Source organism: Sminthopsis crassicaudata, chromosome 5 (genome assembly GCF_048593235.1).
Source record: "Sminthopsis crassicaudata isolate SCR6 chromosome 5, ASM4859323v1, whole genome shotgun sequence".
Taxonomy (NCBI): domain Eukaryota; kingdom Metazoa; phylum Chordata; class Mammalia; order Dasyuromorphia; family Dasyuridae; genus Sminthopsis; species Sminthopsis crassicaudata.
This window is the reverse complement of record NC_133621.1, coordinates 146,036,071-146,057,957: the sequence shown is the minus strand read 5'-3', so window position 1 is coordinate 146,057,957 and position 21,887 is coordinate 146,036,071. Positions and strand designations below refer to the sequence as shown.

The window sequence follows — 21,887 nt, the reverse complement described above, 5'->3', positions numbered from 1 at the left end:
GTGCACCCTTTGCCTTAGATTGTAAAGTGCTTGGAGGCAAGATTGGTATTTTATTTTGTGCATTCCTAGCATCTATCTCTGTGACTTGGACATTTCTTTGGACCTGAGATTTCACTCCTGATGAGAACTGTTCTATTAATGCATAAAAATAACTGTTTTAAAACTTACTCTAAAAGAATTGCCTAAAGGTACTAAGAAATTAAGTGACTCACTCAGGACCATAGCCAATATATAGCGGTTCTGAATAGAAAATATTTAATGAATAAATTAATATGTTATGTGTTGACAGACTTTGCCTTTATCTAGTACAATTAGCACTCAACAAGTTGACATTTTAAATTTTCATCAACGAGAATGTTACCTGAATGATTCCTGAAAGCAAAGTTACTGACATAGCAACTTTTACTCTCATAGCATCTCTTTCTTCTGTACTATTAGTTGAATTAGCACCTCCTCCACCAACATACATGTCATCAGGAACTAATCGGACAGCCACTCCACCAATCATCAGACTAATCACAGCAAAGGGCCCTACAATAATGACATAACCAGATGTTAATATAAATTTGCTTTCTTTGAATACAAGGAAGTGGTTTTCAAATCTACTTCTAATATTGTTTTATTGCTGTCATGAGACATCTTTTTATATCATACAGCAGCTACTGTGATCTTAACCACTATGTGTATATTGAAAAAATGCTTTGTTTTAATGTAAGTTTATGTGTGTGTGTGTGTGTGTGTGTGTGTGTGTGTGTGAGAGAGAGAGAGAGAGAGAGAGAGACAGAGAGAGACAGAGAGAGACAGAGAGAGACAGAGAGAGACAGAGAGACAGAGAGACAGAGACAGACATGGATGGAGAGAGAGAAAGGGAGGAAAGAGGTGGCATAGTACTATACATTATTCTGAAAACCTTGCCTATTGAGGTTTATATCTTAACTTTAAACCAGTTATAGAAGAAATATGAATATGAATACATATATATATATATATACAAAAATAAAAGCCCACATATCCTATATATATGTATATAATATATATATATATGTATATAATGTATACATATATATAAACAACACACATAGTAGGTACTTAATAAATGCTTACTGACTGACTCATATAGCACCTATAACATAGAAATATGGGATGACAGAATCCTAAAGTTGACAGGGACCTTTTACTGAACATGGACTCTTGTCTAACCTCTTCTGATGGATCAAACTAGCAATGACTTTACACTTCATAGGAATTAAGAGCTATAATTTATCACCGTGGTTTTAATTTTTAAATTTATATGTACAAAACTTTGTAATATGAATTAAACTTTTATCTTTACATATTTCAACAAATTGCCCTCCTGCATGATGAAACTGATTCTGAAATTTTCAAAGACAGTGAGAATATTTGGTTGAATTTTTGAGACTGTATGAAAGTTTCCATAAAAAGTACTGTGCTAGACTTGCTAAGTATTCAATATTTGAGATGTACAAATAAAAACTGACAATAATCTACCTGTTGATGTGGCATACTATAGTACTCATAAAATAGAAAATAAAATTTCTTAAAGATCAAATATTAACTTTTACCTATGGATATGTGCCTGGAAGTACCAAAAAAACAATACAGTATAACAGGATAAAATGAAGAATACAGGCCAAATACTGGAGGTACAGCTGCCAACATTGCAAAAGCTAAACCTAGACAATAAAAAAAAGAAAAAGAAACAGTAATAAATACAATGAATGTACTCACATTTAAAGGTTATTTATTTCCAATGCAATGATTGTAGTTATAATCAGAAAATCCAAATCTTAAAAATCTAAATAGTTGGGACATGGGTCTTCCTCTAGTGCTCTGGCACATCTGGTGCTCTTCTCAAGACTTAGCAATTAACATCTGTCATTGCTTTTGTAACTCTGAGATGCAGTTTATCTTATGAAGGAAGGCTAGACGTGTTTTCCCTATTTCTCCATTTATCATAGGCTTCAACTTCCTTTCAATAACTTTTGTTCTGATGCTTGAAGTTGAAAGGAATTCTCAATGGCAGAGAAAAAATTAAGTAAGAATTGAGCAATTATACTTTCTCTTTGTTATATTTTAGCATTGTATTATCTGTATCATCTTTGGCTCTTCTCTTTTTTCCTAATATAACTTCTAAAACTATCTTTTTTCTTGTTTTCACCATGTCTCACTAGCTTCTGATTATTCTGGATTCTAACACTGCTGACAATATATTTCTAGGAGTAGGGGAAGCTAGGTGCTGCAGTGGATAGAACACCAGCCCTGAAGTCAGGAAGACCTGTGTTCAAATCTGATCTCAGTCACTTAACACTTCCTAGCTGTGTGTAGCAAGTCACTTAACCCCAATTGCCTCAGGAAAAAAAAAAAGAAAAAAAAAGAAAAGAAAAGAAAAATCCAAGTGAAACCACATTAATATCTTTAGATAGTTGTCTTTTATTGTTTGGAATTATCTTTCTTTGTATTTAGTATTTTATTCTTGAAAGATGAAATTCTACTAATTTTTTTTTTAGCTTTTTGAAATTTCTCAAGGCTTCTGATGCAGATATATATGTGAAAGGGGGTAGAGCAGCCCAATTCTTTTACATTTTTCCAGAAATTATCTAAACATATTGAACAATAAACAAAAATTTCAAAGGAAACTTCAATAAGTTTATTCATCAAGTCCAAGACTGAACACAACCAGAAGTCATGGACACTAAAGAAGAATCTTGCCAAAAAAGCCATGAGTAGATAAGTTGAAAGCTTTCACTCTCCTAAAGTGCCACAAGTAGAAAAGACCCTGCAAGGAGCAGCAGATCATTGTAGTGTCATGACAAAGGATCATAGAAGCAAAATACCTGGGCCTTTTGGGAAAGCTCTAGGGGCAGATTATAGAAATGCAATGACTACAGAAACCTCAGGGGTGGAAAAGCAGAAGTCCATAGTAGCATGTTGACTAAGAACAGTTAACTACAAAGCTTATGGGAACAATGTCCAAACCTTAAATCTGGATAGAGAAGAAATGGAAGTTACAGCAGCAATCTGGAAAGTTTTGTTTTTGTTTTTCCCCCCAGTATACCCTTTATTTAATTAATAGATACTGTTAACCACTAATAGATACAGTTACCACTAGAGGGCACACGGTACAAAACACAATTCACAAAACAAGTATGCCTTTTCTACAAAATAATATCAACACATCAACAAAATAGTACATGGATTTAAGTCTTATACTGGTGGTTGCAGATGTATAGTGGATTTAACTACTCCACCATATTATAGGTTAAGAGTTGGCCAAAAGAGAAACTCAGAAGAAAATAACTTCATAATTAAAGTTGAGTCTCAAAGAAAATAATGGCTCATTGTCAAGAACTGGAAAGGCAGTGTTTGTAGATCTGCATTTATGCACATGTATACTTACAAATAAACATGAGTGCATATATGCCAGTACATATTGATACACAGAACATATATGTGTGTATATATACAGATCTATCTATCTATTAACAAGATATAAGATGAAGCAATTAGCAACACAGTCCTACCAATTTCCTTAGCCAGTGAGATAGCCCCTACTTTTTCAGAAAGCAAACCACTGAAGACTATTGAGGACTCAGACAATAAAGTTCTCACCACCAAAGTTGTTAGAATTGTCAAATTTTGACCATCAGAAAAAATGGATATGATTTTATCAATGGAAACTAAACAAAGATGATATATTACCCTGGCCATACTACCTAACCCTAAGGACTATTGGATCTCTCCATCTGACTTGTAGTTGAACCATCCTAGTATGTCAATTGTGAGTTTGCTGAAAAGGAAGGCTACCTTCCTTTTTTATTTGTATCTCCAACACTGAGTTTAGTATTTTGTGCATATTAAGTGCTTGGTAAATATCCATTCATTCCTAATTCTGAAGTTGCCTACCTAGTCATTATGCCATGTTCCATCTTTGTTATTCTTTTTTCATAAAGTGATTTTCAAAAATATTTTTAGGGATAATTTAAAAAAGTCATGAGAGTGGTATAAAATATGGTTTATGCACAAGTACAAATTCTGATGGAACACAAAAAAAGAAGAAAGTCATATATTTTAAAGAAGGCAGCTATATGTAATAGTAGAATAAACATAGATTGTGCTTTACATACCTTGAGGAAGATGTAACACTCCAGTACTTATACCTGAGACAAAGTCCCCAAATACATATTCCCTTGGTTTATAAGCTGGCAGCCATTTACATATGGGTAAGAACATGTAGATAATATTCCTTATTTTCTTTGGAGTACAACTAGAAAAGATAAAGGAAGAAAGAGGATAAATTAGTAATATATAACATTTCCAGCCCTGTAATTATTCTATTGGATTAAAGTAGATCACTAAATTTGTGCTCTAGATGACATTTCCATTCTGAACAAGTTAGAAAACTGAAAGATTTGTCTTTTAGGACCATTTTCTTTATGATGGATGCTGAATTCCTGCTATGATCAATGATGTAGGTTACTCTGAAAAAAAAGTAGGGGTTTCATTTAGAAGTCATTAAAAAAAAATCACAAGAACAATATAGTAAACTGAACTCAAGACTTGAGAGGCTAAGATGAAAACAGACATACATATTTTCCCACTCAGAAGGAAAAGGTAGAAAAGGTTATCAAAGACATAAGATAAGCATACAAGACTAAGTGAAGTTGGCTAAGATGAAACGGGAGCAAACCTAACCTATTGTCTTAAGTAGAATGCTCCCTAGGTCACTTTGTGAAGTAGGTAGGAAATTATTCTGTTTAAATCAAGATTGCAATTGGTCCTAAAAGGAATCAAAGAAAAGAATGTACAAAGACCACTATACATCTGCAACCACCAGTATAAGACTTAAATCCATGTACTATTTTGTTGATGTGTTGATATTATTTTGTAGAAAAGGCATACTTGTTTTGTGAATTGTGTTTTGTACCGTGTGCCCTCTAGTGGTAACTGTATCTATTAGTGGTTAACAGTATCTATTAATTAAATAAAGGGTATACTGGGGGGAAAAACAAAAACAAAAACCATTAACCCAGAATCATAGATCTCTGAGTTATAAAAGACCTCAAGAGATCATCTGATATAGCACTTCTCTTCAGACAGGGAAATATTTTTTATCTCCATATTACAAATGAGATAACTAAGAAGCAAAGAGGTAAAGTGACATCTATAATCATACATTTTATAAGTCTAACCTTTTTGCCATTTCTACCTTACTTGCTGTGTATATTTCTAATGTTTATTTTAAACTATTTCTCATTCATATTTTTAATACCTTCTATTTGACTCTATAATTACTGTGAAGCTAAAGGATCAGAAACCCCTAAAAAACTGAATGCTTTTAACTTATTACTTTCCCCCTTTTTCTGTTTCATTATAATTCATGTTCATTGTACAAATAATATTTTATATTTTTTCATGGTATTTTTTATCTCCTCAAAAACTTTTTAAAATGCTACTTTCAAAATCCAAGTCTCCCACCTCTTAATACGGTGTTGTTTTTAATATAACCTGCTGTCTATCAACTTCACTTAATTTGTGAATTTGATTGAGCAGAAACAAGAAAAATATAAATCATACCTGTTCCTATTTCTCTTCTTTTTTTGGATTATGCCTGTGTACTTCATGAAAGTTTAAAAAAATACTAATTAGGATTAAGACTAATGTTTATTAAAGAAACAAAATCTATATCATTTTTTCCATATATCTTTTCCCATTTTTTAAAGAAATTAAAAAGTATTAGAATACAAAACTTCCTTTAGAATTCATTACTTATTGCTATTAATGAAGTAATCCCATGGATAAGAAAAACAATTAAAATTTTATTTTTTGCCACTCACAGGAACAAGTCTCCAGTACTAATTTTTTGAGGTAATTAGGGATTTGATGCAGCCTGGAGATGCAGAACCATTAAAACAGCTAGAAAATGGAATCAGAACTAACTTTTCTGAGTGTTTTACTTCTCAACCACAGTCAGGCTTCTTAGTATGAAGACTAGTTAATAATTGTCCCACTGGAACCAATTTGGGGCTTGAGAAACTGGAATTTTGGTTTAATAAGGTGTCAGCAAAAGAATGGAACTTATTATTTTGGCAACGAACCATTTCTCTTTCCTTATTTATTTTCCTCATTGTTAGAGTTTATTTTTTTAAAATAATGTGCCAACATGTACTATTTGAGGCAAGTCTTGGAGTTAATAGAAACACTCCAGGGAATATGAATGTTTCCTACCTGACTCATTCCTATTTTCCAATGGTAAATGTAAGTCTGTAATTGAAAATGTAAACATTGATTATCACTAAAACAAGGAGGCAATACAGTCACATTTTGTGATATCTTGTAAATAGTTTTTTCAGAACAAAATTTGCTAAAGAGCATGGTAATATCTCTAGGCTTGTTACTCTGCCTAGGTAAATTGCTTCCCAAAATGAGTCATCCTTTTATCCTGTTTTTTAAAAATAAAATCTAAGGATGCTACCAAAGAGTGAAGAAGTTAGGGAAAGTATGGAAAAACAGGATTAGGAGGAGAATTCTTAGGGAGAAGAGAGAGTAGAGGTGGATAGTTGCTTTGATGGTTGAGAAGTACAGAGTCAGTTGTTCACAAACTTACACAATGGCAAGATGTAGTAGACACGTGATAAGCAATGATATTTAAGATGATTATTCAAATTCTGTCTCTGACATATAATATCTATGGGACTTAGTCTTTCAGTGCTCTTGAGACCTTGCTAAGAGTCTTATTTACATAAAATATGTTGACCTATATTAGTCACATAGGTAGAGAAAGTTTCTTCATTTGGAAATTCCCTATACTAATGAAATCACAGGCCTAGTTCCTATTACTAGTTACTTAGGAAGTCAGTAAACATTTATTAAGAGCCTGGTATATACTAGGCACTGTGGTAAGTGCCAGGCATATACAAAGATATAAAAAAGTCTTTCCCTCAAGGTGCTAACAATTTAATAGAAGGATAAGAAAATGAATATATGTAAGGGCCCTTTAAATGGGCGGACACAGTGCATCGGGATTGAGGCCCAGAAATAATTTCTGTGGATATTAGGACTGCCCTTGGGCGGGATCCTGGCCATATTGAGATAGCTTCGTAATGGGTGACTCTCTCGCTGATTGGCTGTGTGTGTGACCTCACAGGCCCTATATAAGCCCACTGCAGGCAGCAACCGCCCTCTTTGACCTCCTGCTGTTCACCCTGGCTCCTAGCCTGGGTGGCCAAGCCAAGATGGGTAGCCGAAAGAGGTAAGGGTTTTGGTAGTGAACACGTGGGTCTTCTGACCAGGTGTTCACTCGGGAACCAACAAGTCAGGGCATCAGTTAGGGCATTATGTGAGTAGGTATAATAAAGGCTTTTAAGATTACACGTGGTTGTTCTTGAGTGCGCTACCGGTTACTAAGCTATAGATTCAAGAGATTGTGGCCAGAGACCTTAGAAGGCCTCAGAGGAGGCGAGCCGGGTAGAGCTCACACTGCAAAGGACAGTGGTCAAAGGTACTCTGGTGGGTCTAGGACAGACTAGTAATTGTAACTGCCAGGAGAGCACGATACAAATGGCGCTCAACGTGGACGCATCAGGAATTATCAGGTTTTAAAAATATTTAATATTCAGAATTAAGATTCTGAAAGATCCGGTAGAAACGCCACTTAGGAGGGAAGACAGAGAAGCAATATGGACCCAGGTAAATCTGGGATCAGACTCAAGGACACATCTGAACATAATGCTTATTATATAAAGAGGTTAAAGAGCCAGATGGAAGATCTTTTAACAAAGATCACCACTGAAGAACAGCAGGAAGCTTGTAATCAAGCTCCACAAAGGCTATCCCCACACCCAGTAAATAGAGCTAGGAGAGGGAGCAACCTAGAGCTAATGCGATTGTATGACAGTAGAGAGTATAAAATGCCACAGCAAGAGTTGCTGGAATTGCAGGTTAAACTACAGATGGAGATAGAGAAAGAAGAAAAAGCTAGGTTATTACAGACAGAACAGGAAGAGTTCAAACCAGTGGCTGAAACTAAGGAAGGAAATAAAGGAACCACATGGACTAAAGTTGTAGAAATTCTTCTTAGCATTTTGTTGGTTTACCTCCTGCATTGTTGTTTTAAGGAATTTATCCATTACTCTTCCATTGAGAAGAAGTTTAGTTCTTTTTATGTGCAAAGCTCAGGTTTGATTTGGAATCAGCCTTTGGGGGATTTTTCAATTCTTCTTCCCTCTGCCTCACCTTCTTGGGCCAAGGGAGAAGGGGGAGGAGGAAAAGGAAGGGCGATAATACTATCAGCACTGCCCATTAATCCATTCAAAACTCCTGTGTCTTCATTTCAAAGGACAGGAGTAGGCTTTATGCCCCAAGGCAAAAAGGAATTGTGGGGTATTGACTATAATCAGAAAAGTTTTAAAAATACAGTTCAGTTAATTTCTAAGAAACCTTACAGGGACAAGACCTTGCAGTTAGAGAGAGTGGAGTTTTATACTTTTAAAACTGCTAGGATCGTCTTTGGAGAGTTGGAACTCCTCTTTTCTTACCTCGTGGATTTTCCACTTCCACAGGTGAGCTTGATTTCCCAACCCCCCACGGGTACTTATAAAACAGTGTCTATGTCTAGAATGGGTTGGAAAATTGCTGTTTTAATCACTAGAATAAATAGACAGTGTGTGATCTTTGACCCAGGAGGAAAAGTAATATCAGATTTATTGATTCACACTCCTGGAGCACAATTCGGTATCAGAAACTCAAACTTTTGATTTTTAGGCAAAAGAATTCAGGGATATAGCCGAGTGTTAGTAAAGTCATTACTGCACAGACTATCCCCAAGATCTTCTCTTCTAAACAAGAGAAGGGAATTTTGGGATATGTGATTGCTTAGAATTTTTAAATTTTGATTTTACATTTTTAAACATTTTTGATTTTACATCTTCAAAGTATTTTGATTTTACATTTTAAAGTTATTTTGGTTTTATATTTTTAATCTATTTCGGTTTTACACTTTTAAATTATTTTGGTTTTACATTTTTAAATTCTTTGCATTTTACCTTAGCAATGCACTTCGGGCATACACAGAAAGTGCAGCTAAGTGACAGACTGACTTTTGTCTGACTTGTTAATCTTTTTGACAACAACTTTGTTTCCACTGTGATGTGGAAAGGCCTGGATGGCATTTGGAAAGGCCCAAGTTGGGCCCCGGGGACATTCCTTCCTAGGTGCAGATCCAGCAGCAGAGTTCATCCCCACCAGAGACATTTGTAACCTGGGGATCCAAGAGAAGGACCAGACAACAGTCCAGAGAGACCAGCCAGATGTCCGCAGCCCTTCAGACGCTGATGGCAGCGATGCCCCTCCTGACCGTGACCAGAGACACCAGACACAGTTCCAGTGTTGCAGCTGAAATGGACTGTTTTGGGTGATACGCAATATAAAGACTGTAAATGGACAATGGGCCTGCTTGCTTCTCCTGTGGCCACTTGCCATATGGTGGCCTGGGAAGAGGCTTTGCCCTATGCTTTCTGTTGAAGGACTATGCTTTTAAATTAGTGGGTGAAAAACCAACACACCCACCTGCCGTTGTTATTGAGACAATGTTACTGGACATGACTTTGCTTATGTGCACCTGTGAAACTAGAATTGTTCTAGAATTGTGAAAAGTGCAATAGAGAATTGTGATAAGCTAGAATTGCTCTAGGATTGTGAAAAGTGCAATAGAGAATTGTGATGAGCTAGAATTGTTCTAGGATTGTGAAAAGTGCAATAGAGAATTGTGATAAGCTAGAATTGTTCTAGAATTGTGAAAAGTGCAATTGAGAATTGTGATAAACTAGAATTGCTCTAGGATTGTGAAAAGTGCAATAGAGAATTGTGATAAGCTAGAATTGTTCTAGAATTGTGAAAAGTGCAATTGAGAATTGTGATAAGCTAGAATTGTTCTAGGAGTGTGAAAAGTGCAACAGAAAATTGTAAGAAACTAGAATTGGTCTAGAACTGTGATAAATGTAACTAGAATTGTGACAACCTACCTACTAATATTTGTTAACTAGAATTGTGATGTTTTACCTTGTTGACTTCCCACCTCAGTGTTGACATCCTACCTCATTGGCATCCAATCTCTTTGGCCTATTATCTTTGTATGACTTTGATGAATGGGTTGAACATTTGGGCCACTGTTGAGCCTGGTTCTCATTGTCATACTTCTGTTTACTGATCTGCTGCTTTGTACCTCCTTGGGCATAACACTGTCATCTCATGGATCAAGTGAACTATAGCTGGTGCTAAAAGTTTAGCTTGGTGAGATGTGCGGTTCCCGCAAAACAAGAGAAAGGGAATTGTAAGGGCCCTTTAAATGGGCGGACACAGTGCATCGGGATTGAGGCCCAGAAATAATTTCTGTGGATATTAGGACTGCCCTTGGGCGGGATCCTGGCCATATTGAGATAGCTTCGTAATGGGTGACTCTCTCGCTGATTGGCTGTGTGTGTGACCTCACAGGCCCTATATAAGCCCACTGCAGGCAGCAACCGCCCTCTTTGACCTCCTGCTGTTCACCCTGGCTCCTAGCCTGGGTGGCCAAGCCAAGATGGGTAGCCGAAAGAGGTAAGGGTTTTGGTAGTGAACACGTGGGTCTTCTGACCAGGTGTTCACTCGGGAACCAACAAGTCAGGGCATCAGTTAGGGCATTATGTGAGTAGGTATAATAAAGGCTTTTAAGATTACACGTGGTTGTTCTTGAGTGCGCTACCGGTTACTAAGCTATAGATTCAAGAGATTGTGGCCAGAGACCTTAGAAGGCCTCAGAGGAGGCGAGCCGGGTAGAGCTCACACTGCAAAGGACAGTGGTCAAAGGTACTCTGGTGGGTCTAGGACAGACTAGTAATTGTAACTGCCAGGAGAGCACGATACAAATATATAAAGGATAAATAGGAAAAAAAATTGAGAAAAAAAAGCATTCAAATTAAGAAGGTTTAGAAGAGGTTTCTCATAGAAAATTGGGACAGCTAGGGAAGCTGGTAGACAGAGATGAGAAAATATCCAGAGCTAAGAAATTGAGTATCTAATTAGTGGTACAACAAGGAGGCTAGTGTTACTAGATTGGAGAATCCATGGTGGGAAGAAAGGTATAAAAAGACTGGAAAGGCAGGAGGGAATTAAATTATGAAGGACCTCAAATACTACATCTTTATTTAAGAGGACATCTGCTAAATGGAGTCATTTAATTTTTCTCAACTTGTTGGATTTGATCACCTCTGAAGCCCTTCCAAGATTTCAGTCTATGTTTGTATCTTTCTATATGCCTTTATTTACATGCCCATATATCCAGCACTAAAAGAATGGTACAAATGGCTTTCTAAATCATGAGTGTCCCTCATTCATTTTTATTTCAACAAATAGAACTTCTCTAGACCATATGTCCTGTCTCTCACAAAGGTTTATTACAGACTATACAAAATCCTTGACCCTTTTCCTCTATAACCAACGTAAAAAGATATTACCTTAAAGCCCGTTTTATCTTATCTCCAATAGGGTCAGAAACCTTGTCCTTCTTGTGTAGCTTCCCATGTAAGGCTGGATAGCTATAGATGGGCCGTTCCACGCTATATGTTTGGGTTGCTATAAGGATTTCATTTTCTTGTGTGTGATCCATAGTATCCTGGAAGTTATTCATTGTTAGGAGTTGACAAGCTTAGCTTGAGTATCACTGTGAAGGAAAAAAAGGTAATTTCGATGACTGGGTGTGAACATAAGTAGAAAAGTTAAGAAGAACCCCAAGACAGACAGCGCTCTCAAATATAAATAGTACCTAGCAACATAAGAAAGATATTTCTGTTTCATTTTCTTAAAGCATTCAAGAGGAGGTAATTATACTTCTCTTGTCAGCCTGTTTCAGTGTTTAACAGATTTTTTTGTTTTGGTCAGTAACTTTATTTTATACTTCTCCCAATTATCTGCTTCTTTGATGATATGAAAAACAGATTGTTAACATCTTCTTTATTACTATTCTTTATATTCTGAAAACTTTGTCCATTAGCTCTTTTTTTTTTTTTTTTTTAAACTAAATGATTCCAATTTGTTACTATGGTTTCTAATAATAATTAAATAATTTAGGGCTTTTTCACAGTCATAAAAATTGTGGTGGATATAACAAATATTTTAAAAACATTTCATGTAATATGAATTTTCTCTGCACAAGGATTTTTTAAATTTCATTTGTTATGCTTATTTAAATTATTCTACACAAATTTTTTGTTTTTTTCCAAATTTTCTTTTATTATGGGCTTGACAAACAACAAATATGAATTTTTCCACATGTAAAGAACTGAATACTGTATGCAAAACAATCTCTTACCAATAAATGATATCTTTAAAAGTATGTGTTAAATTTGACATGGTAACATCAATAGTGTACTACTTGAATCCCTTTCTAAACTTTTTTCTGCACTCTTGTGTAATTTTTAAAATGTTCATTTCTTTTCTTTTTTTACATCTTTTTCATTACTCTCCTCTGATTTTCCCTCAAAATAATAAAATTTCTTTCCTGTAACGAATAAGTATAATTAAGCCAAACAAATTTATACATTAGTTATCTATGAAAATGTTTCATTGTATATATTTAAAATCTTCTCTATATCAAGAGTTGAGAACCATTTTCTTTCCTTCTTTCCTCCCTTCTTCTGGATTGCTCATTGCATTGATAAGAGATCTGAAGTCTTTCAAAGTTATTTTCTTTTACAGTGTTATAGTCATTGTGTACTTTGGTTCTCCTCTTTTTAATCACTTCACTCCACATCAATTTACACAAGTTTTTTCAGGTTTCTATTTCTTTGTCATTTTCATGACAATATGGCATTCCATTATATATATATATATATATATATATATATATATATATATTCCCTAACCAATGGACACTTGCTTGATACCACTTGTTTGATACCACAAAGTGCTGCTATCACTATTTTTGTACATATGGGGCTTTTCTCTCTTTGAACTCTTTGGGGGTATATTACTACTACTAGTATCACTGAATAAAAGGATATGTATGGTTTAGTAACTTTTTTTCAGCATAGGTCTAAATTGCTTTTTACAATAATCAGGCCAAGCCACAGCTTGACCAAAAGTGCATCAGTGTGTCTTTCCACAGTTGCTCCAACAATACAATTTTCTTTTATGGTCCCCTTTGTCGATCTGATAGTATGAGATAGGACCTCAGAATTGTTTTAAGTTTCATTTCCATTATTAATATTTTTCAAATGATTGTTAATAATTTATATTTCTTCTTTTGAGAATCCACTGTTCATATCCTTTGGCCATTTGTTAATTAAAGAATGACTTTGTTTTCATATATTTGTGTCAATTTCCTCAATTTATTTTTAGTGTTTTATTATAAATTCTATTTTTTATTTTCTTGTTTGGACAATTTTCACTTTCTAATTTCTTCATGGCCTTAAAGAAAAATGGATATTTGAGTAAGAGTTAGTGAATAATATTAAAAATAACTAATACTTGTATAATACCTACTATGTGCCAGAAATTGTGCAAAATATTTCACAATTATTATTTCATTTTATATTTACAACAATCCTGGGGAGCAGGTACTATCATTATCCCCACTTTACAGTTGGTGAAGCCGAGGCAAGTTAACCCTGATATAATTAGTGTCTAAGGCCAGATTTGAATTCAGGCCTTCCTGGGTCCAAGCCTGCTGTTCTATCTATTGATGTGTATATATATATATATATATATATATATATATATATATATATACACATTACATAATGTATATATATCATTATATATGTATGCATATACATATATGTATAATATAATTCACTCTTGACTAATATTACTAAAATCTTAAGATCTTCCTGTTCCAATACCCCTTGCTATATTTGTCTTGAACCAATATGTATTTTAAATTTCTTTTTCCTTTATATTTTTTTACCTAATATATGATACAAGTTATAATTGTGATGCTGAAGGTTCATTTATCTAATTTGTTATTACTTTGAATAGCTCTTCTTTCTTCTAAGACAATTACATCTGACTTAAACCAACTTGGGCATTGGGAAAATTTTGTTCATTATTCAAATATTTTAATTAGTCATATGGATTAAAAATTACATCCAAACTTAGTGCCAATTTCTTTTCAGTAATAACTGAGGCAAACATATTCAGATCACAGTCCATTTAGTATAGTGTTTCTGCAACAATTTAAATGGTTCCTAGATGAATCTCCTCAACTTTTCTATCTCAATTTCCTTGACTTTTCTGAATAGGAATGATTTTATAATAATGTTTAATGTTAAAAAGCATACAAGTAATATAAAGTCTCCAATACCAGAAGTCCAAAGAAAACCCTTAGAATGAGGTCATGGCACCAATGAATATGTGATGCTTATTTAATTAAGTCAAACAATTTGACACACATTTATTGAGCACCTGTTTTGTGTAAGGCACTGTGCTGGTACCAAAGATACAAAGATGAAAAATGACATAGCCCTGTTCTCAAAAAGTTTATGGCTTACTAACAGGGATACAAGAAATACACACACACACACACACAAAGTAGAATGGAAAAGGAGAAAGCCAGTAAGTTAAAAAGAATTTAAAAAAAAAAGAATTTTAACAACTTTTTTTTAAACAATTGTTTTTTGGTTTTTAATTAAAAATTATTTCTTTTCCCCTACCCCCTTCTCTATCCATTGAGAAGGTAAGCATTGCCTTTATGCCCATTATACCCATTATAAATATGAAGTTATGCAAAATATTCATATTCACTATTCAACAAGCATTTAGAGAATGGGGGAAAAAAGAAAAGAGAGTATCAGATTGTACTAGGAAAACTTTTGGAAAGAGGACACTTAGCTGGAAGAGACTGTCTTTGAGCTGAACTTTGAAGGAGGAGAAAGATATCAAACAGCATGAATCAGTGTTAAATGAATGGTATGTGTAAAAATATGGAATAAAAAGTAAAGAATAAAAATTTGGTTGGAGTATTTGAGGAAAATGAGAATGATAATTTAGATGATGGGGGAACAGTTAAAAATAGGCTTTGAAGCTCAAAATTTATTTATTTCAGTTTAATATGAGGCATTAGGATACTACTATAAATTTTTGAGCAAGATATTCTGAGTTCTTGTCCTGCAGGAACTCAATGAACAATCAATGTGGAAAGTTTGAAAGAAGGAGAGGATAAGGAACTAGTAGCTAGATAGGTGAGATTGATTTCTTCGGGATATAAAATTTATATCAATTTTTATGTCCAGCAGCTTTTGATTAAGGAAAACAGAGCAGGTGGCATAACATGTGGGAGCAAAATCAATCAATAAGCATTTATTAAGTGCCTATTGTGTACCAGGCACTACAGTATACACTTTGGATACAGATACAAGAACAAATCAATATATGTTTTCAAGAAAGATTAATAGAAAGACAACAACATATATACACAGATACAGAATAAAAACAGAAAGAGAATTAATGCATTTAAATATAAAGTAGTTCTGGAGGGAGAAAACTAGAAGTTGGGGAGTACAAGAAGAGCTTCTGCTGAGAAGTTGGTATCTGAGCTCAAACAGAATAATAACAACTACAATAATAATAATGACATTTATGTAGCCCTTTAAAATTTGCAAAATGCTTGATCTTTATCTTATTTGAGCTTCAATCTGATTCTGAGACAGGACTAAGAGTATAATTTCCTCATTTTGCAGATGAGAAAATTTGGGCTAAGTGACTTGCTTGTGGTCACTTAGTTAATAAATGCCAGAGGCAGAAGTTGAACCCAGACCTCTACTGACTCCAAGTGCAGCATACTTTCCACTTTGCCATGTTAAGAACCAAATTCAGTCTTGAGTCAACACAGAGGCTCTATCTAAGCTTAAATTAGGTAAAAACTCAGATGAACTCAGATTGCATACTTTTTCTCCTCCTTCCCCCAGGTAGGCTTAAAGAAAGGTTTAAAATCTGTACCATCAATAGATAAAGAAGAGAAATGAAGAAAGAAGGGATAGGGAATTAGTGTCTTTTGTAGTACTAGGGTTCTGTATATAAATATATCAGTTGAAAGATTTTTTTCTTTTTCCTTCTGAGATCTGTCAATTGGGATAAGTAATTGGTATTGAGGAAGAGAACAGACAGAAAAAAGAGAGATAAATGAAATGTTCTTGCTGAGTAATTTTCATGCTCAACAACAGTGATTTAATAATTAAACACTAAAGACTATCAGTACCCTGTTATCAACTAGGCTGGGTGGCAAAGTAGTGAAGAAACTTGAGATATTGAATAACAAGACTTATCTAACTCACCACAAGCTTTCAGAAGCTGACTGCAATTTATCACCATGATGGTTAATTTTTTTTTTTTTTAATTTAGTGGAGATTGTGACTTTTGTGAAACAGCCAAATTTCTCCTCTAATCCTGATACAAAATCAAGACACATCTAATGTCAATACCAAATATTTTCATCACTAAATGTTTCGGAGAAGTTAAAAGTTCCTAGGAGTTTTAACTTCCTTTTTTTCATTGAGGCAGCTAGGACCGGCACAGAGGACAGAGCACTGGGACCAAATTAAGGAAAATCTGAGTTCAAATGTCTCTATTTACCTTAGTTTCACTATCTGTAAAATAGGAATAATTAATAATACTGATCTCCCAGGGTTGTTGTGAGGATCAAATGGGATACCAATTGTAAAGTGCTTATCACAATGCTTAAAACTTGTAAGCATTATGTAAATGTTGCTGCTACTGCTGCTGCTGCTGGTGTTGCTGTTAACTACTCTTATAAGAAAAGACCCTAGAAAGTTTCTCACTATAGAGGAGACATGAATCATAGAATTTTAGAGATGGAAGACGACATAAAGCTCATCTAGTTCAACTAGTATTTTAGCAATTAAAAAATTGAGGTTCAGAAATTCTTACTTGTGCACATCTATTTGGTGGCTCAATCAGTAAAGAAGTTTTTGTCTGACAAGGAAGACAAGAAAAATATATTCTGTGGATAGAGTCCTGAGCCTGGAGTCAGAAAGACTCACCTTCCTGAGTTCAAATCTTGCCTCAGACAGTTAATACCTATGTGATATAACCATGGGCAAGTTACTTAATCCTGCTTCCATCTGTTTCCTCAGCTGTAAAATGAACTAGAAAAAGAAATGGTAAAACCACTCTAGTATTTTTGCCAAAAAGACCCCAAATGAGAGAGTTGGACTCAAATGAAATGACTGAATAATAAATTATATATTTTAATGTATATTTATGTGATTGTGTGTGAAGAGATGATGTGATTAAACTTAAAATTCTATCAAAGAAAACGATATTAATACTGGAGAACTAAATGAAAATAAGCAATTGGTCTTTGAGTGTAGAAGGAGAAATAATAATTACTGTAATTTTTATGAACCACTTATTTTCTCTTAATTTTCATGAAGCACAAGGATTCTCTATCGTTAAAAGTGGATGATTAACTTTTCAGTTTTGTCATCATGTTTACTTAGAACTATATAAGCAACACTACTATCTAGTGAAAATATTACAAAGTGATATAGGTAAAGCAACATAAAAAGAACCTTTTAAAACTCTTTCAAGACAGATTCAATCTTTTGAGGGCAGCCTCAGGGAGAGATCTTGGGATCCAGCACACTATTATATTCCATACTTAGGATCCATTACTGCTAGCAGGCCTAGGATAAAAAGTGGATGATACTACCTTGAGTAATCACAGGTGTATGAGAGGGGAATTAAGTCATCTATTAGATATTCATTTTAACTAATTTTAACTAATCATCTTTGCTAAGCAGCTTAACTACTTCTACCTGACAAAGGAATACAAGTGTTGCCAGCACCCTTGGACAAGCCTCAACTGCCCTCCCTAGTTATGACACTTCTAGAAGATCGTGGATATTGGCTTATTGAAAGGGATTGCTTGTTTGGATTTTTTTTTTTTTTTTTTTTTTTTTTTAGGAGAAGGAACATAGTTGTCTAGGAAAAGTTTCATAGGAGATGCAAGATTTGAATTGATTTGGGATGGACAAGCTTTTCACCATTGGAAGAAAGATTAAGGCAGAGGAAGGAATAATCAGGGAAGGAGACTAACCTGACAAAAGAAGAAGGCACATATTGAAGAATAACAAGAAATATGATTATGGAAGACCTTGAAAATCAAGCAGAGGAATTGATATTTGATAATTGTCTCCTTATATTCTAAAACCTCACCTACCAGATTCTTAAGGATAAAAACAAGTGGGGCACTGAAGAATTATTCAAGTTTATTAAATGCATTTGATCTCTTCATGTACTATTCTATTATAACGTTGTCTTTAAAAGCTGTATCCTTTATTTTCTATCCAGGAATATTTCAGAGGTGCTCAGTATTCAATTTCCATGACTATATAGGTTTAGAGTAAATATTCCAACAATTCAGATTTGTGTTCCACTAGAGTTGTTTATCATTTAATAAAATGAAATATCCTTAGATTCAGTCTGTGCAGAGAAAGGCAGCAGAGCTTAGTGAATAGAATGCTGGGTTTAGAGTCGGGAAGAAAAGTTTGAACAGTGCCTCAGATATGAGCTCTACTCTGAACAAATCACTTAATCTCTCAGTCTCGATTTTCTCATCTGTAAAACAGGCATAATAATAGTATCTGCTGCACAGAATTGGTGTGAGGATCAAATGAAATAATGCTTATCAAGTACTGTGTAATTTTAATAGTGTGGTTAATATGATTATTATTCACTTGCTACTGACAGCTATGATTGGCTTAAAGAGGGAAAGGCATTAAGGCAGAGACTAAGTCTGCCATTTCATTGGTTTAGAATATTCCCATATGAAAAAGCAGGTCAACACCTTCTCTGCAACACATAGTCTTAAGACAGTTGCACATAAGTTTTAGCTGTTTCTCCTTGTTGAAATTGTAGTTTGTGAAGATTAATTTAGATTCCAGTAATGTCACTGATAATTTGCTACATAGTCAGCATGATATACGGAAAGTTGGCTCTGTGTGATCTTGGTCAATTCACTTAATCTTTAAGTGCTTTGGGCAATTCAAACTATAAATTGCAGAGAAGGTTCTGACTTGCACAGATAGTTCTCTAAGCCAGTGAAATGGTATGGAAAAGCAACTAGATTCCTGGGTATGGAGTCAGGAAGACTTAAGTTTAAATCCTACTTTGAGCAAGTTATTTAAATTCTCTGAACCTCAATTTCTTCATTTGTAAATTGGGGATAATAATAGCATTTACTTAACAGTTGTGAAGATCAAAGGAGTTTTTTGTAAAACTAAAGCATTCTGGAAATGTTAGCCATTATTATTATTATTATTAAACAAGTCCAGTCTGAATCCTTATTCTTCATAATAACTTGCATAATATATGCTGGTATCTTTTTAGGGTACAAGAAAAAGGAGTTTTAATTGAATTTAGAAGTTGCTTTTCCTCTCCAAAAGTTAAAGAGTAAAGTACAAACATGAATTATTATGTATGTGCTATGTGTCAAGGGAAATCTCTGGCCAATGATGAACTAAAGTGTCACTAAAGTACAAAGAGTTAGCAGAAGGTAACTTCTTCCAGGTAGCAGGTCTATAATTTAATATAGGCCTGGACAACCAATTTACTCCTGGTGGCAAATTCTCCCGAGTCAGTCTTAGAGAGAGCAATTATTCACCGCATTTAAGCTTTAACTTTTCAAGGGCTGGTACCACCTTTTGAAGATTCTCTAATCTTAGAGAAATCCAACAGTTAAAACTCAGGCTGGAAGTGAAGAAGAAAGTCATTTCTTTTGTCCTCTACCTCCCCTCGCTTCTACCCTCAACTTTTTTTTGTTCGTATCTTCTAACCAGTGTTAATATGTATACACACATATATTTTGCATGGATGATTTGAGAAACAGAGGAAAGTAGGAAAGAGATGAACTACGAACAAACCAATATGTGAAATATTTAAATGTAAGTGACAACTTTTCAAAGTATGAACACCTACGACAGATACAAAGTGATGGATAGAGTATGCAGATCCAAGCAGCAGATTAAATAGACAATGTCCTCTTTTTTCCTACCCTGTTTCTGGTAATCCAATAGTATACAACTGTTGATAAGGTGTGAGGATCATTTTTTATCTCATATTGAATGAGAAAGCTCACATTTCAGCAGTGACCAAGTAGTCATCTTCACCTCACTTGATTATTCCCCCACCTCCACAACTCATAAACTATATGGAGAAAATATCAAAAAGCCAGTTAAATACTGGGATGTGTAAGAGAGAGAGGTTATAGCATAATCAATAATCTTCTAGTTGTCTGGAACAGGCAGAGTTATACTTAACCAAATCAGTCAGTCAACATTTATTAGATACTAAGTACTCTGCTAGGTATTGTTGAATAAATCAAAAGATTGGATGTTGAGCTTTTCTAGAGAACCAGAGGAGGGATAGAAAGAATTTTCCATGACCTCTTTGAATCCTATTAAGGGAAAGAGCAATATTATGAATATTTAGGTATGAGTACATATCCTAAACCTACAAGGACAAGGCTGTATAGTATTGGATTCTTTAAGACTTCTGAGTTAAAAGTAGCCAAATGATCAGATTTTATACATAATTTTCAATAGATATAATATCTCAAAAGTGTCTGATGGCCAGATGGAATTGTCCACTATATGACTTAGGTTTTTGTGGAGACTAACCTGTTTTTAATATTGGTAATGGTTTTTATGTTAAGTAATTGGTTTAGAGGAGTTACAATGGATATGAGGAAGTTAGAAATGTATTGATTTTTATTATTTTTACAGTCAATAAATTTCAAGAAACCAGAAGAATTTGGATAATAGAGTAAAAAACCTTAAATACCTAAGATGAAAAGTTATATTGCCCATGCATGTGTCACTGGAATGTGTTCATTGTATTTGATCTGAGTTACTTCTTAGAAAATCTGATTTAATTTAATCTATATCTATATATATCTATTTAATCTATATCTATATACATATAGTATATGATATATCACATGATTATATAAGCATACATATAATTATATATAATTCATATGAGATTCTGAGCATCAAGAATTGTAACATTTCCAGGGGTTTATGATACAAGTGGGACACTGCACAAAAAGAAAGCCATTGACCTGGTCTCTGCTCTCTAGAAGATTATATCAATGACATTCTAGGACAGAATTTTTTTTTTCTATGTTATCGGCTAGGGTTGTTGGTTCCTGTAACTGGTCAGCCTGCCAGCTGCCTCATAAGAACAAAGGCCATTAAAAGTTCACTCTCCTGAAGGACCAATTAAATCATGCCTTGATCCAAATGAAGGAAAGTGAGAGGATGCTGAGTTGGTTATGTTATTTTTTCTGATCTTCTTCTTCTTTTCTTTTCTTTTTTTCCCCCAAGAGTACAGTGTTTAGTCCAGGTTTTTTATTTTTTATTTTTTAAATTTTTTTTTAACATTTTAGTTTCTACTTTAATCCAACCAAGATTCAATACAATGATAATATAACCTAAAGCAAATATTAGTTATTTACTACTCACCCAAATCAGAAGATAAAACACTGAAAGTAGCAATTCAGGCTTTCCAGTGGTGGACTCCAGTGTGACTCAGTGTTTCTTTGATTATAGGGTCTGAAGTGGCTTCTTCAATTTAGATAGCTAGGAAATAGGCTCTGCCCTTTGCCCTCTGCCCTCTGTGAAAGATGGACAAAAACCCTTTACATTATAACTTTGTTTTGTTACAGAAGTCATTGACAGAATCTGAAAACATGCATCTATCAATCCCACCTATTCATCACCATATCATAGCAATGATCTGGACTTTTAGACAGGGCCCTAAGTTTCAATTCTGTCTCAAACACTTACTAGATATGTGACCCCAGGGAAATCCCT

At 34.4% G+C, this 21,887-nt stretch overlaps 1 protein-coding gene across 1 annotated transcript in view; it reads right to left on the bottom strand.

Annotated features, from left to right (window-relative positions):
* SLC26A5 (solute carrier family 26 member 5) overlaps positions 1 to 21,681 on the bottom strand; it is a 54,256-nt gene extending 32,575 nt beyond the window's left edge. Inside the window, exons 1-5 of the mRNA XM_074268429.1 lie at positions 21,537 to 21,681; positions 11,511 to 11,716; positions 4,146 to 4,285; positions 1,584 to 1,694; positions 362 to 531 (exon numbers count right to left, since the gene is read on the bottom strand). Coding sequence (XP_074124530.1) covers positions 362 to 531; positions 1,584 to 1,694; positions 4,146 to 4,285; positions 11,511 to 11,683 — 594 coding nt within the window. The 5' untranslated portion in view covers positions 11,684 to 11,716; positions 21,537 to 21,681. The remainder of the gene's footprint in view (positions 1 to 361; positions 532 to 1,583; positions 1,695 to 4,145; positions 4,286 to 11,510; positions 11,717 to 21,536) is intronic.
* Positions 21,682 to 21,887: the final 206 nt, after the last annotated feature.